Source organism: Colobus angolensis, unplaced genomic scaffold, assembly GCF_000951035.1.
Source record: "Colobus angolensis palliatus isolate OR3802 unplaced genomic scaffold, Cang.pa_1.0 Scaffold44, whole genome shotgun sequence".
NCBI lineage: Eukaryota > Metazoa > Chordata > Mammalia > Primates > Cercopithecidae > Colobus > Colobus angolensis.
Window position 1 is genome coordinate 792,691 of NW_012117821.1, and position 11,810 is coordinate 804,500.

The 11,810-nt window shown below is 58.0% G+C and overlaps 1 protein-coding gene across 2 annotated transcripts in view; it reads left to right on the forward strand.

Annotated features, from left to right (window-relative positions):
* Nucleotides 1-11,810, forward strand: part of PNPLA7 (patatin-like phospholipase domain containing 7) — an 88,235-nt gene that overhangs the window by 54,112 nt on the left and 22,313 nt on the right. For both annotated transcript variants that reach the window (XM_011957225.1, XM_011957226.1), the window contains 5 exons: nucleotides 3,764-3,913; nucleotides 7,716-7,779; nucleotides 8,263-8,431; nucleotides 9,500-9,682; nucleotides 10,874-10,992. In XM_011957225.1, the coding sequence (XP_011812615.1) occupies nucleotides 3,764-3,913; nucleotides 7,716-7,779; nucleotides 8,263-8,431; nucleotides 9,500-9,682; nucleotides 10,874-10,992 (685 nt within the window). The remainder of the gene's footprint in view (nucleotides 1-3,763; nucleotides 3,914-7,715; nucleotides 7,780-8,262; nucleotides 8,432-9,499; nucleotides 9,683-10,873; nucleotides 10,993-11,810) is intronic.

Below are 11,810 nucleotides of genomic sequence, written 5' to 3' on the forward strand. Positions count from 1 at the left end.
CCTGGTCAGGGGGTGGACAGTCGGGAGGCATGTCTGCTGGTCAGGGGGTAGACAGTTGGTGGGGATATTTGCTGGTCAGTGAGTAGACAGTTGGGATGTCTCCTGGTCAGGGGGATGGACAGTTGGTGAAGATGTTTCCTGTGTGGGCAGTGGAGAGTTGGGAGGATGCTTGCTGGTACAGGGGTGCATAGTTGGGAGGGGCGTGTGCTGGTGCTTGCTTGGTGCCAGTCAGTGTCGCTGGAGGCAGCTCCCATGGGGAGGGAGTGACAGACCCCTCTGTCTGTGGCAGCCATGTGGCTGGGAAGCGGACTCTGCTTCTTTCTTGGCCTGAGTCGAGTGGTTCTTCCATGAGTCCGAGGTCCCTGGCCAGCCTGCCTTCCTCTACATCCTTTGGAGTCTTGTGAGAGCTGCCTCGAGCTGTGTCCCTCTCTGATCGTGACTGGTGACAGTCAGGTGGCCAGTGTCTGCGCCACCTCCCTCTGGCCCAGAGCCAGAACCTCACCAGTGCCTTTTCCCAAGGCTTAGGCCATATGGAACCAGCAATAGCCTCTCCCATTCTGCCTGAAATGAGGACTGTGACACCTCAGTCCATGGAAAGGCGAGAGGAAGGGGATCCCCAAGGAAAAGTTGCAGGAACAGTAAGTCCACATCAGACTGCGAGAGCAATGTTGAGGCCGAATCTCGGGACGAGGAGGCGGTTCTCCGTCTTTCTCTGCTCAGCAGCACTTTGGCGTATGTGTGTATTGTTTGCTCTCTGGGTGTTATTTCCTCCTGATTATAGAAGCCACATGCTTTCCACTTAGCGCCTAGAGGCGGAGAAGCATCATCTGGCCCGAGTCCCCTGCTCCTCCTGTGTGGCCGAGGCTCAGCTGCAGGGGGGGCTGAATGCACGCGGTGAAGGTGATGCTGGGGACGCCTCGCGAGGCGTGCTGGGTCGGGTCGTGGTGGTGCCCGGGCTCCTGAGACCCCCCTGACAGGCAGGTGGAGGCTGGATGGGACGGCCTCTCAGGGAGCCAGCTGGGGGTGGTGAGAACTGGAGGCTCTGTGGCTAGCACAGTGGGTTCCGTGCCGGTGTGGTTGGTTCCCCAGAGGAGCAGAGGCTGCCAGGAGGAACATGTGTGGAGGGTTTATTTTGCTTCATTTTCTTGTCTGTCGTTGTGGAGTTTTATCACAAAGGCTGTGTAGGCTGCACAAAGACCTACGAGCCCCCAGGCAGGAGATGAAGACGTGGCGCCTCCCTCTTACAGCTGCTCAGGTGGTGCTAGGCGCCAGCGCCTAGATCTGTTCCTGCACAGACAGCTGCACGCGTCAGGCCGAGGGCAGAGTCCTTTACTGGTGCTGCTGGTTGGGTATTTACTCCAGGGCTGGGGTCCCCTCCAGGGGTCCATGAGCCCCACGGCGACACACGGCCAGCCCTGCCCTCCAGGCCTGCAATTGGGTCCGCTCAGGTCCAAGTGCTTATCCTGACCAGGGTCCCATGTAGATGCCTCTGCACGTCTCCAGCGCTGCACGTCACAGCCCTTGGCAGAGCGGGGTGCGGTCTGTGAACAGCTGGGGATGCAGCTGGGCTGTGCAGCCTCCACGCAGAGATGAGCACAGGACACTGAGCCCTTGGCAGACGTTGCGCAGCACCCAACCCTCCATCCCTGGCTTACCTGCTGGGGGCACTGGGCCCCATCGGAAGCTGGCGCCATGCTCAGGAGGCCAGTCAGGAAAGATCCCTCTCCTAGAGCTGCAGTCGAGTTAGGTCAGGGACGAAATTAGACCGAGAAGGCAAGAGAGATGGCTCAGAAGAGGGTGGGGAGGGGCAGGGGCACGCAGGTGGTGGGGCAGCCCTCCCTGAGGAGGTCAGGACCCTTGGGGCCAGGCATAGAGCTGTGTGGTGTGGGGGTCACCAGCAGCTCTCAGGGACCGCAGATGGGCAGAGGCTGCAGACTTTGGCTTGTTCCGAGTGGGGAGGGGCACCGGGGGCTTTGAGCAAAAAGGGTTCCTGGCAGACTTGGGCATCGAAGGTCAGCTCTGGCCACGGTGCACAGAGCCTCCTTTCAGGAAGGCAGCTGAAGCCACCCCAGGGCTGTATGGTGGAGGCCCAGTGCTCCCGGTGATGAGATGGGACTGAGGGCAGGGACTGAGCGTTGGTGGGTCGGGTGGGAGCCTGGGGCCAGAGGTGGGGGCCGAGTCTGAGGGAAGATCTGGGGCTGTGTGAGTCTTGGACACTCATTCAGGATGTTGGATGGGTAGCGTCATTTATCTGTTTCTGCCTGCATACAGGTACAGGTGCTTTCGTTTGGGGAGGCCTGGAGTATTTATGTAATAATGGAATCGTATTTATAAACCACTCTGCAGCTTCCCTGCCCAGCAGCACGTCATCAGCTGTTTTCCTGTGAGCACCATGGTTGCTGGCTGTGCGCTGGTTCCCTGAGCCATGTTCCCTGTTCACAGGCTCTTACCTGCAGTGCTGCCACGGCACCGTGTGCATCCCGGGAGCTTGCAGGCGTCCGCTAGCCACCGTCTGCAGGGAGTGTCCCTCAAGCCCTCCCTTGTTCTGTGTCCCCAGGTTTGCTCTCCTGGCCTCTTCCCTGACCACGCCTCATCCCCTTACTCTAACCGTGGCCAATCAGGACCTGCGTGTCTGGTGGATTTTGGAAGCCGCCTCACTGGGGACGGGAGGCATAGGCCAGGGGACAGCCTGTGGGAGGGCTGGGCCATGGGGGCTGCAGAGGAGGAGTGTCCATGGCACCTGGATGCAGGAGACCCTCGTGGGCAGGAACGTGGCTGGTGGTGCGGTGGCCTTGGGAGCGGTGAGGCCGTCCCCTCAACCTCTTCCGTGGAAGCAGAGAGGCCACTCATCACGTGGCTTCCAGTAAAGAGGGCCTGGGACCCTCGGGGGACCCTCAAGTTCCCAGACTCCCGGTCCATGTCCTTGCCGTTGTGCTGGCCGGGGGGCCTCTCAGCCCACGTCGGGGCCAGGGAGAGGATCCTGCCTGTCTGGGTGTGCCCCCATGGTGGGCCCTGGAGGCTCCAGTCTTAGGGAGAGGAAAGCCCAGTCTGCCTTGACCTCCTCACTGACATCTCCAGGGTCTCCAGGGCCCGGCCCAGGCTTCCCGGGGCTGCGCTGTGCTCCCGTGGTTTCTGGAGTCCCTTGCAGATAACAGACAAGAGAAACACGCCTGTTGATCTCTAGCCCGTGAATTGTTTACTGTTCCTGGAGTGAGTGGTGGAAAGCCCTGCGAGGGGTTGGTTCAGAGAATGAGGCCTCACCTGGTGAGTTTGTCTAGTTTACTCTGATGAGGCCTCACCTGCAGAATTTGTCTAGTTTACTCCGAGCCTCGTGTTCCTTTCAGTCGCTCCCTGAATCGCTGTCTTCAGTGGGTCAGGACGAATCCACTGCCTGGGCCTGGGCCTGGGCCTGGACCAGTGCTCGTCAGGCCTGCTGTGTGGGGCCTGGGGGCGCTTGCAGGTGTGGACTGGCAGCTCATCAGGAAGAGCTGGGGAAGGCCTGAGACCAAGACAGCCTCCGGCCTGGAGGAGGCATGAGGCCTGGGCAGCCCCATGGCTGGGGACGGTGTGAGGCCCAGGGAGCCTCTGAGGGCTGGGGGAGGCATGAAGTCCAGGCAGCCCCTAAGGGCTGGGGAGGCACAAGGCCCAGGCAGCCTCTGGTGCTGCTGCATTGCTCCTGGGCAGCCTGGGGGGCCACAGGGCGTCTGGAGGCATCTGCGAGCGTCTGGGCTGTCCCAGCTGATGTGGGTCATTTGCTCCACAGGCCACCAGCTTGGGCTCCCCACGGCAGGCAGCAAGTGGGACTCAGGGAACCCGGCTGTCAACCTGTCCACGGTGGCAGTGATGCCCGTGTCAGAGGAAGTGCCCCTCACCGCCTTTGCCCTGGAGCTGGAGCACGCCCTCAGTGCCATCGGTAAGCCTGGGCCTCCCGGCCTCCAGCCGTCCTTGGGTTCTGGGCCTGCTGGAGGGGGCATGCCGGCTGCCCTCCGTCTTCGAGGGGACGCGGCGGTGGGTGGCCAGGGCTCAGGTGGGGTCAGTGTTCGGTAGCGTTTCCAAATTCCTGGCAGCTGTTAACTCTGGGGATTCGGAGACAAGGAGTTGAATTTCCTGAGAACTCAGAATTCTGCCATATTCAGGTATTCTGTAATCTTTGCAACATTTTATTTATAAGTTTCCATGTGATTATAGAGACCATGATAATAGAAAGTCAGTTTTCTGTGGGTTTAGGGTGATACTAAAAACTTCAGTGTTGTCTTGGCAAAATAATGCAATAATAATGAATGTGGCCGGGCACGGTGGCTCATGCCTGTAATTCCAGCACTTTGAGAGGCAGAGGTCAGCAGTTCAAGACCAGCCTGGCCAACATGGTAAAACCTCATCTCTACTAGAAATACAAAAATTAGCCGGGCGTGGTGGTGCATGTCTGTAATCCCAGCTACTGGGGAGGCTGAGGCAGGAGAATCGCTTGAACCCGTAGAGGTTGCAGTGAGCTGACATCACACCACTGCACTGCAGCCTGGGTGACAGAGTAAGACTCCATCTCTAATAATAATAATAATCATAATGATAATGCAATGAATGTTGTATAATTGTTATGAAACAATATATTGTGACAAGAGTATTTCAGAACCATGTGAAAATGCTCTCTCCTGATACAGACATTTGGTAATAGAAAACAATAAATGCAGGCCGGGCGCGGTGGCTCAAGCCTGTAATCCCAGCACTTTGGGAGGCCGAGACGGGCGGATCACGAGGTCAGGAGATCGAGACCATCCTGGCTAACACGGTGAAACCCCGTCTCTACTAAAAAATACAAAAAGCTAGCCGGGCGAGGTGGCGGGCGTCTGTAGTCCCAGCTACTCGGGAGGCTGAGGCAGGAGAATGGCGTAAACCCGGGAGGCGGAGCTTGCAGTGAGCTGAGATCCGGCCACTACGCTCCAGCCCGGTCGACAGAGCGAGACTCCGTCTCAAAAAAAAAAAAAAAAAAAAAGAAAACAATAAATGCAAAAAATGTATAATGCAGAAAGATACTATGAACATCTAATATTTAAAAGTTATTCTCAGCCAGGTGCGGTGGCTCATGCCTGTAATCCTAGCACTTTGGGAGACTGAGGCGGGCGGATCACCTGAGGTCAGGAGTTCAAGACCAGCCTGACCAACATGGTGAAACCCCATCTCTACTGGAAATACAAAAATTAGCCAGGCATGGTGGCGGGCACCTGTAATCCCGGCTACATGGGAGGCTGAGGCAGGAGAATCGCTTGAACCCAGGAGGTAGAGGTTACAGTAAGCCGAGATCGCACCACTGCACTCTAGCCTGGGTGACAGAGCAAGACTCTATCTGAAAAGTAAATAAATAAAAGTTACTCTCAAAACAAAATTTTAAAACACATAAAGCATGGATTGCCTTGTCTGATGAACTTGACTGTCATTACATGACACATATTCCCAGTATATGCAGAAAATCGTACTCATTTCCAGTGACATCAGTCAGAGTATTCCGGGTGCATCCAAAAACGTCTTCTAGCTGTGCAGTGGAGCTGTACTGCTTCATAGAAACTAGTTACCTTTAAAAAACATTTTTTTGCTGGGTGCGGTGGCTCACGCCTGTAATCTCAGAACTTGGGGAGGCTGAGGTGGGAGGATCACTTGAGGTCAGGAGTTCGAGACCGACCTAGCCGACATGTTGAAACCCCGTCTCACTAAAAACACAAAAATTAGCCGGGCTTGGTGGTGGGTGCCTGTAGTCCCAGCTACGAGGGAGGCTGAGGCAGGAGAATCACTTGACCTTGGGAAGTGGAGGTTGCAGTGAGCTGAGATGGTGCCATTGCACTCCAGCCTGGGCAACAGAGCAAGACTCCGTGTCAAAACAAACAAACAAAAAAACACTTTATTTTGAAATAATTATAGGATCAGAGAAATTGTAGAATAGTAAAGAGACCCCATGTTCCCTTTGCTGGGGCTCCCTCACGGGCAGCGCCTTAGGGGGTAACATCGAGGCTAGGACGTTGGCGTTTATGCCATCTGTAGACCCCTCGGGCCCCAGCAGCCCATCCGTGCCCTCCTGGGTGTGTGCGGTATGGTGTGGCGTGGGTGCCATTTCTGTGACCTGCCCCACACAGGGCCGTGGGGCCGCTCTGTCACGGAGGAGACCTTGCAGGTGGCTGCCACGTTGTCACCCAGCACCCCAGCTTGCCGGCAGCTAGGGACCTGTTCTCGATCTCTATAATTTCGTCATTCTGGGAAAGTGATAGAAATGGAACCACACAGTGTAGCCTCTGCAGACGGCCTTCTCCCACTCAGTCACGTGCACCCAGGTTCCTCCTGGCCTTTTTCTGGCCTGGAGCTCAGTTCTTTTTGGTGCTGATTCATCGTCCACTGCCTGGACGCACCAGTTTATCTCTTCATCTACTGGAGGGCATCTTGGCAGCTTCCAGGGTTTGGCAGTTAGGAGTGAAGCTGATGTAAACACCTGTGTGCGTGCTTCTGCGTGGACAGAAGTTTTCAGTTCCTTTGGGTAAACACCAAGAAGCGTGATTGCGGGATCCTGTGGTCAGAGTATGTTTAGTTGTAGAAGAAACCACCAAGCCAGCTTCCAGTGAGGCTGCACCGGGCTACAGTCCCACAGCAGCGAGCAGGTTCTGGCTACTGCGTGTCCCACCAGCACTGGGCTGGATTTTGAGCTCAGAGCTGGGCCCTGGGTCCAGGGAGTATTCCAGTTCAGTTGTCAGAGGGGCCCTTATTTTGTGTGCCTCCAGGAAACAACTGTTGTCAGTTAAGGCAAGGCACAGAACACATTGATCTGATCTCTAGCTGTTTTTTTTTTTTTTTTTTTCTTTTGAGACGGAGTCTCGCTCTGTTACCCAGGCTGGAGTGCAGTGGCGCAATCTTGACTCACTGCAAGCTCCACCTTCTGGGTTCACGCCATTCTCCTGCCTCGTAGCTGGGACTACATACAGGCACCTGCCACCATGCCCAGCTGATTTTTTATATTTTTAGTAGAGACGGGGTCTCACCGTGTTAGCCAAGATGGTCTCAATCTCCTGACCTCGTGGTCCGCCTGCCTCGCCTCCCAAAGTGCTGGGATTACAGGCGTGAGCCACGGCGCTTGGCCGATCTCTAGCTTGTAATTAGAATTAGACCTCTCTGCTTCCCACACATGAGGCTCTGGGTCCTTTCCCACCTGGCACTGCCAAGCAGCACCCCCTCAGGCTGAGCCCCTCATCTTAGCTTCTCCCCCAAGCCTCTGGTGGCTGTGATGCCAGGGCTAACGCTGGCGCCCCTGGTTGAGAAGGGCCCTGACAGCTGTGCCCATGTGGAAGATGCATACGAACAGGCATCTCGACACTGGGGACCCTGGCCTCTTGGCGTCTGGCGCCTCGATGATCTGGGTTTGGGAAATTACGTTATCTCCCATCGCACAACCTTCCCTGCCCTGCACACATGGCAGGACAGAGATTCCAGTGCTCCTCGTGCTGGGGGAGACCGAGGCTCAGAGAGGCTGCCCGAGGCCTCCTTCAGGGCAGAGGGGAAGTAGCATCAGGCCACAGGCCCTTCCGACTGGCAGGTGAAGAAGGCTTGGCAGTTGCGCTGAAGGGGAGCGGGCCTCGGGGGTGGGGAGTGGACTCTCACTGCCTTGCTTGGCGTTGGTGCCTTGCTCAGCCTTGGAGGTGGGCGACCTGGGCAGGCTCCGTTACTGGTGGTGGTGTTTTCAGGTCCGACCCTGCTGCTGACCAGTGACAACATAAAACGGCGCCTCGGCTCCGCTGCCCTGGACAGGTGCGTGCCGTCAGCCCCGACTCCCTCCTCCCTCCTCCCAGCCGGCCCAGTGCAGCCCTGAGAGGTGTCCCCACTCTGTCACGTCTGGCATCTGCACTGCAGCTCCTCGTCCGGCACACCAGGGAGTGAGGGCTGATGACATGACGCCCCTCACCGAACACACACTGGGCAGCGGTGACCTGCTGGGCACTGTCGGGCCTCCCAGGAGACCCCGGCCCACGCTTCCCGCCTGGGCAGCCCCGGGTCTTGCCTTCCCCCGCCTGCCCCGCAGCGAGCCTCAGCCTCTGGGCTTAACTGCAGCCTGTGCTTGACCACCTAGGCCCTGAATGACTCACTGCGAACTAGGGACAGCAGGAAGTGCTGGGCCGGGAGGGGAAGGGGCAGGGGCTGGTGCTGGCCTCTGCTGCCTCTTTCCACTGGGGACACGCACTGAGAGTGCCAGGCCCCTGCGGCGTAGTGAGGTGCTCGCTCTGCGGCCTGCAGTGTCCACGAGTACCGGCTGTCTAGCTGGCTGGGGCAGCAGGAGGACACGCACAGGATCGTGCTCTACCAGGCAGACGGCACGCTCACACCCTGGACCCAGCGCTGCGTGCGCCAGGCCGACTGCATCCTCATCGTGGGCCTGGGTGACCAGGAGCCCATGGTGGGCGAGGTGAGCACGGGGAGGGCCCGTGGAGCTGGGGAGAGCCCTCTCTTCAGAACCTCCTGTTTCTCTTTTCCTTTGAGTGAAATACCGCACAAACTCAGAAAAGGACAGATAATGAGAGCCAACACTCAGGTATCTGCTACCCGCGTTTTAAAAACATGGTGCTGTATTGACTTCCAGCGGTCCCAGCACAGGCAGGGCAGGGGCCCCACGTGGCCTCTTGTGAAGTCAAAGCCTCTGGCCGCCTTTCGCACTTTTGCAGCCGGTACAGGAAGCCCTTTCCAGGTCTAACCTTTTACATAAACGGTGCGCTATTTTATGTCGTCTGAAGTTTGCTCTTCTCCACAGCATTAAGGTTTCGGTGTCGTTCCTGTTCCCCTCACTGCCTTTTCTGGCTGCTTAGTTTTCCTCTTGTGAATGCCTCACTCTCTGCCTCTGCATCCTCAGCCAATGGGAACAGCCTTGTGCAGGCACCTTCGGGACGCCGGCCCCAGGCTGTGTCTGCAGGTTCCCAGATGGCAGCAGATCGCTGACCCAATTGCCTGTGGACCTTCCACCTGGCCATTGCTGCAGGCGAGGCCTCGGGCTCACGACTGCCCAGTCCTGTTCGCGTTCTCCAGCTTCCTGCCTTCAGTTCGCATTTCCGTCTCCCTCCTCTGCTCCCTGCTCTGTTCTCATCACAAGCCTGCCTGGGCTAATCCTGGGGCAGCTAAAAATTCCTCCTCTCTGATGTATGTTCCTGTTCTGCAGCTAGTGATGCTCCCTTGTGAGGGTTTGTTTGCAAAATACCTCATTTGAAAAGGTTGCTGTATGTGTTTATGAGGCAGTGTTAGAGAAACAGAAAGAGGAGGTGCCCCCTCCTGCCGTGCTGACCTTGCCTGGCACCGTGGACGGACGGACCCCTGCCGTCAGAGCTTCGGCAGCGCCAAGACCAGGCCACAGCCCAGTTGCTTTGCAGACCCCAGGAGCTGTTCCCGGGGTCCTGCCCTCAGACCCTCTTTGCTGCCCTCAGCTCCGTCCTGCCCCGAGTTCTAGGCTCGCCCGGCTGGCAGACACGTGGGCTCTGCCTTTCAGCTGGAGCGGATGCTGGAGAGCACAGCTGTGCGTGCTCAGAAGCAGCTGATCCTGCTGCACCGGGAGGAGGGCCCGTCGCCCGCCCGCACCGTGGAGTGGCTGAACATGCGGAGCTGGTGCTCCGGCCACCTGCACCTCTGCTGCCCACGCCGCGTCTTCTCCAGGAGGAGCCTGCCCAAGCTGGTGAGGCAGGGAGAGCCAGGCGGCCTGCCCGTGTCTCCGTGGTTCATTTCCTTGAATGTCCGAAGCCTTCTTCACATTCCCCACCTGATTTCCTGACACCTGCGCTCCCTGGGCCCTTCCTGTGCTTGTGAACGTGACCCTGCCTCACGTCTCCTTCATCTTGCCCTTTGGGCCTCTTGTGGCCACGGCAAGGTGACACCCCCTGCAGCTAGGAGGCAGCCAGCAGGGTCGGGGCAGGCACAGGGCGGCCATGGAGCTAGGGGCTCAGCGAACCCTGGGAGATGGGCCTGACGTCAGGGGAGGGGCAGTAAACCCTGGGGGATGGGCCTCACGTCAGGGCTGCTCAGGGCTGAGGCTGAGGCCCCACATCCAGCCGACAAGGGTGTCCTCAGGCCAGCACTGCTCCCTCCTTTGGGCAGAAGACCCTGAGACTTTTATTTTTTATTTATTTTATTTATTTGTTTTTTTGAGACAGAGTCTCGCTCTGTCGCCCGGGCTGGAGTGCAGTGGCCGGATCTCAGCTCACTGCAAGCTCTGCCCCCCGGGTTTACGCCATTCTCCTGCCTCAGCCTCCCGAGTACCTGGGACCACAGGCGCCCGCCACCTCACCCGGCTAGTTTTTTGTATTTTTTAGTAGAGACGGGGTTTCACCGTGTTAGCCAGGATGGTCTCGATCTCCCAACCTCGTGATCCGCCCGTCTCAGCCTCCCAAAGTGCTGGGATTACAGGCTTGAGCCACCGCGCCCAGCCCCTGAGACTTTTAATTCCAGTGTCCTCAGGCAGCCCTGGGGCTTGAGGGTGAGAGGTGTCTGGAGGCTGCTCATGCTTCACAGCCCCCAGCCCACAGCTCTGTCCAGGAACCCGCACCCTGAAAGCACCATCTGCTGCAGGATTGGGGGACCCCAGTGGGGACAGCTCTGAGGAGGCCCTCTGGCCCACCACCCGGGCCCACTCTCTTGCTGACGTACCCTCTGCCAGTGTCCTCCCCACAGTAGCTGTGCTGTCTCTGGGGCCCGGCCCGGGCACTGAGGCGCTGATCGTCTTATCATGCAGGGCCTACTGCATGCTGGAGAGGATTTGGGGTCAGTTTGGGTTAGAAGTGGAGGAAACTCCCCCCAGTCAAGCCAGGATGCGAGGTCTCGGCCGAGGGTGGGGCCCCGCACCAGCCCTGCCTGACGGCTCCTCCCCCAGGTGGAGATGTACAAGCGCGTCTTCCAGCGGCCCCCGGACCGACACTCAGACTTCTCCCGCTTGGCGAGGGTGCTGACGGGTAACGCCATTGCCCTGGTGCTTGGGGGAGGGGGAGCAAGGTGAGTGCCCCCCGCTTCCCACGCACTCCTCACGGTTGTGTGTGTGGTGACAGTCGCCCCCTCGGGTGCTGGGAGGTGCTGGGTGCTGGGGTAGGGGGTGTCACCTGAAGACAGGGAGACCCTCAGGCCGCCTGTCCAGACCTAGCGCACATGGTGTGCCCACTGACACCCAGAGTGGCCCTGGTTTTATTATGGTCAGTTAAGTAGAAGACGTATCTCGTTTTGACTGCCTTTGCTTAGAAGTGGCTCCTTGGACCAGGCGCGGTGGCTCCCACCTGTAATCCCAGCACTTTGGGAGGCTGAGGCGGGCAGACCACGAGGTCAAGAGATTGAGACCATCCTGGCCAATGTGGCGAAACCCAGTCTCTACTAAAAATAGAAAAATCAGCTAGGCGTCGTGGCGTGCACCTGTAGTCCCAGCTACTCGGGAGGCTGAGGCAGGAGAATTGCTTGAACGTGGGAGGCGGAGGTTGCAGTGAGCCAAGATTGCGCCATTGCACTCCAGCCTGGGGACAGAGCTAGACTATGTCTCAAAAGACAAAACAAACAAAAAAAGAAGTGGTTGCTTGTTGGCCCTTTGCGTCTGCTCTGAAACCTCTGCTCTTTCCTCAGCCGGTCTTTCCTGGGGTCTGGTGAATTTCCTTCACTTTAATACTTGATAAAGAATGATCTGCTCGGCCGGGCGCAGTGGCTCAAGCCTGTAATCCCAGCACTTTGGGAGGCTGAGGCGGGTGGATCACGAGGTTGGGAGATTGAGACCATCCTGGCTAACACGGTGAAACCCCGTCTCTACTAAAAAATACAAAAAACTAGCCGGG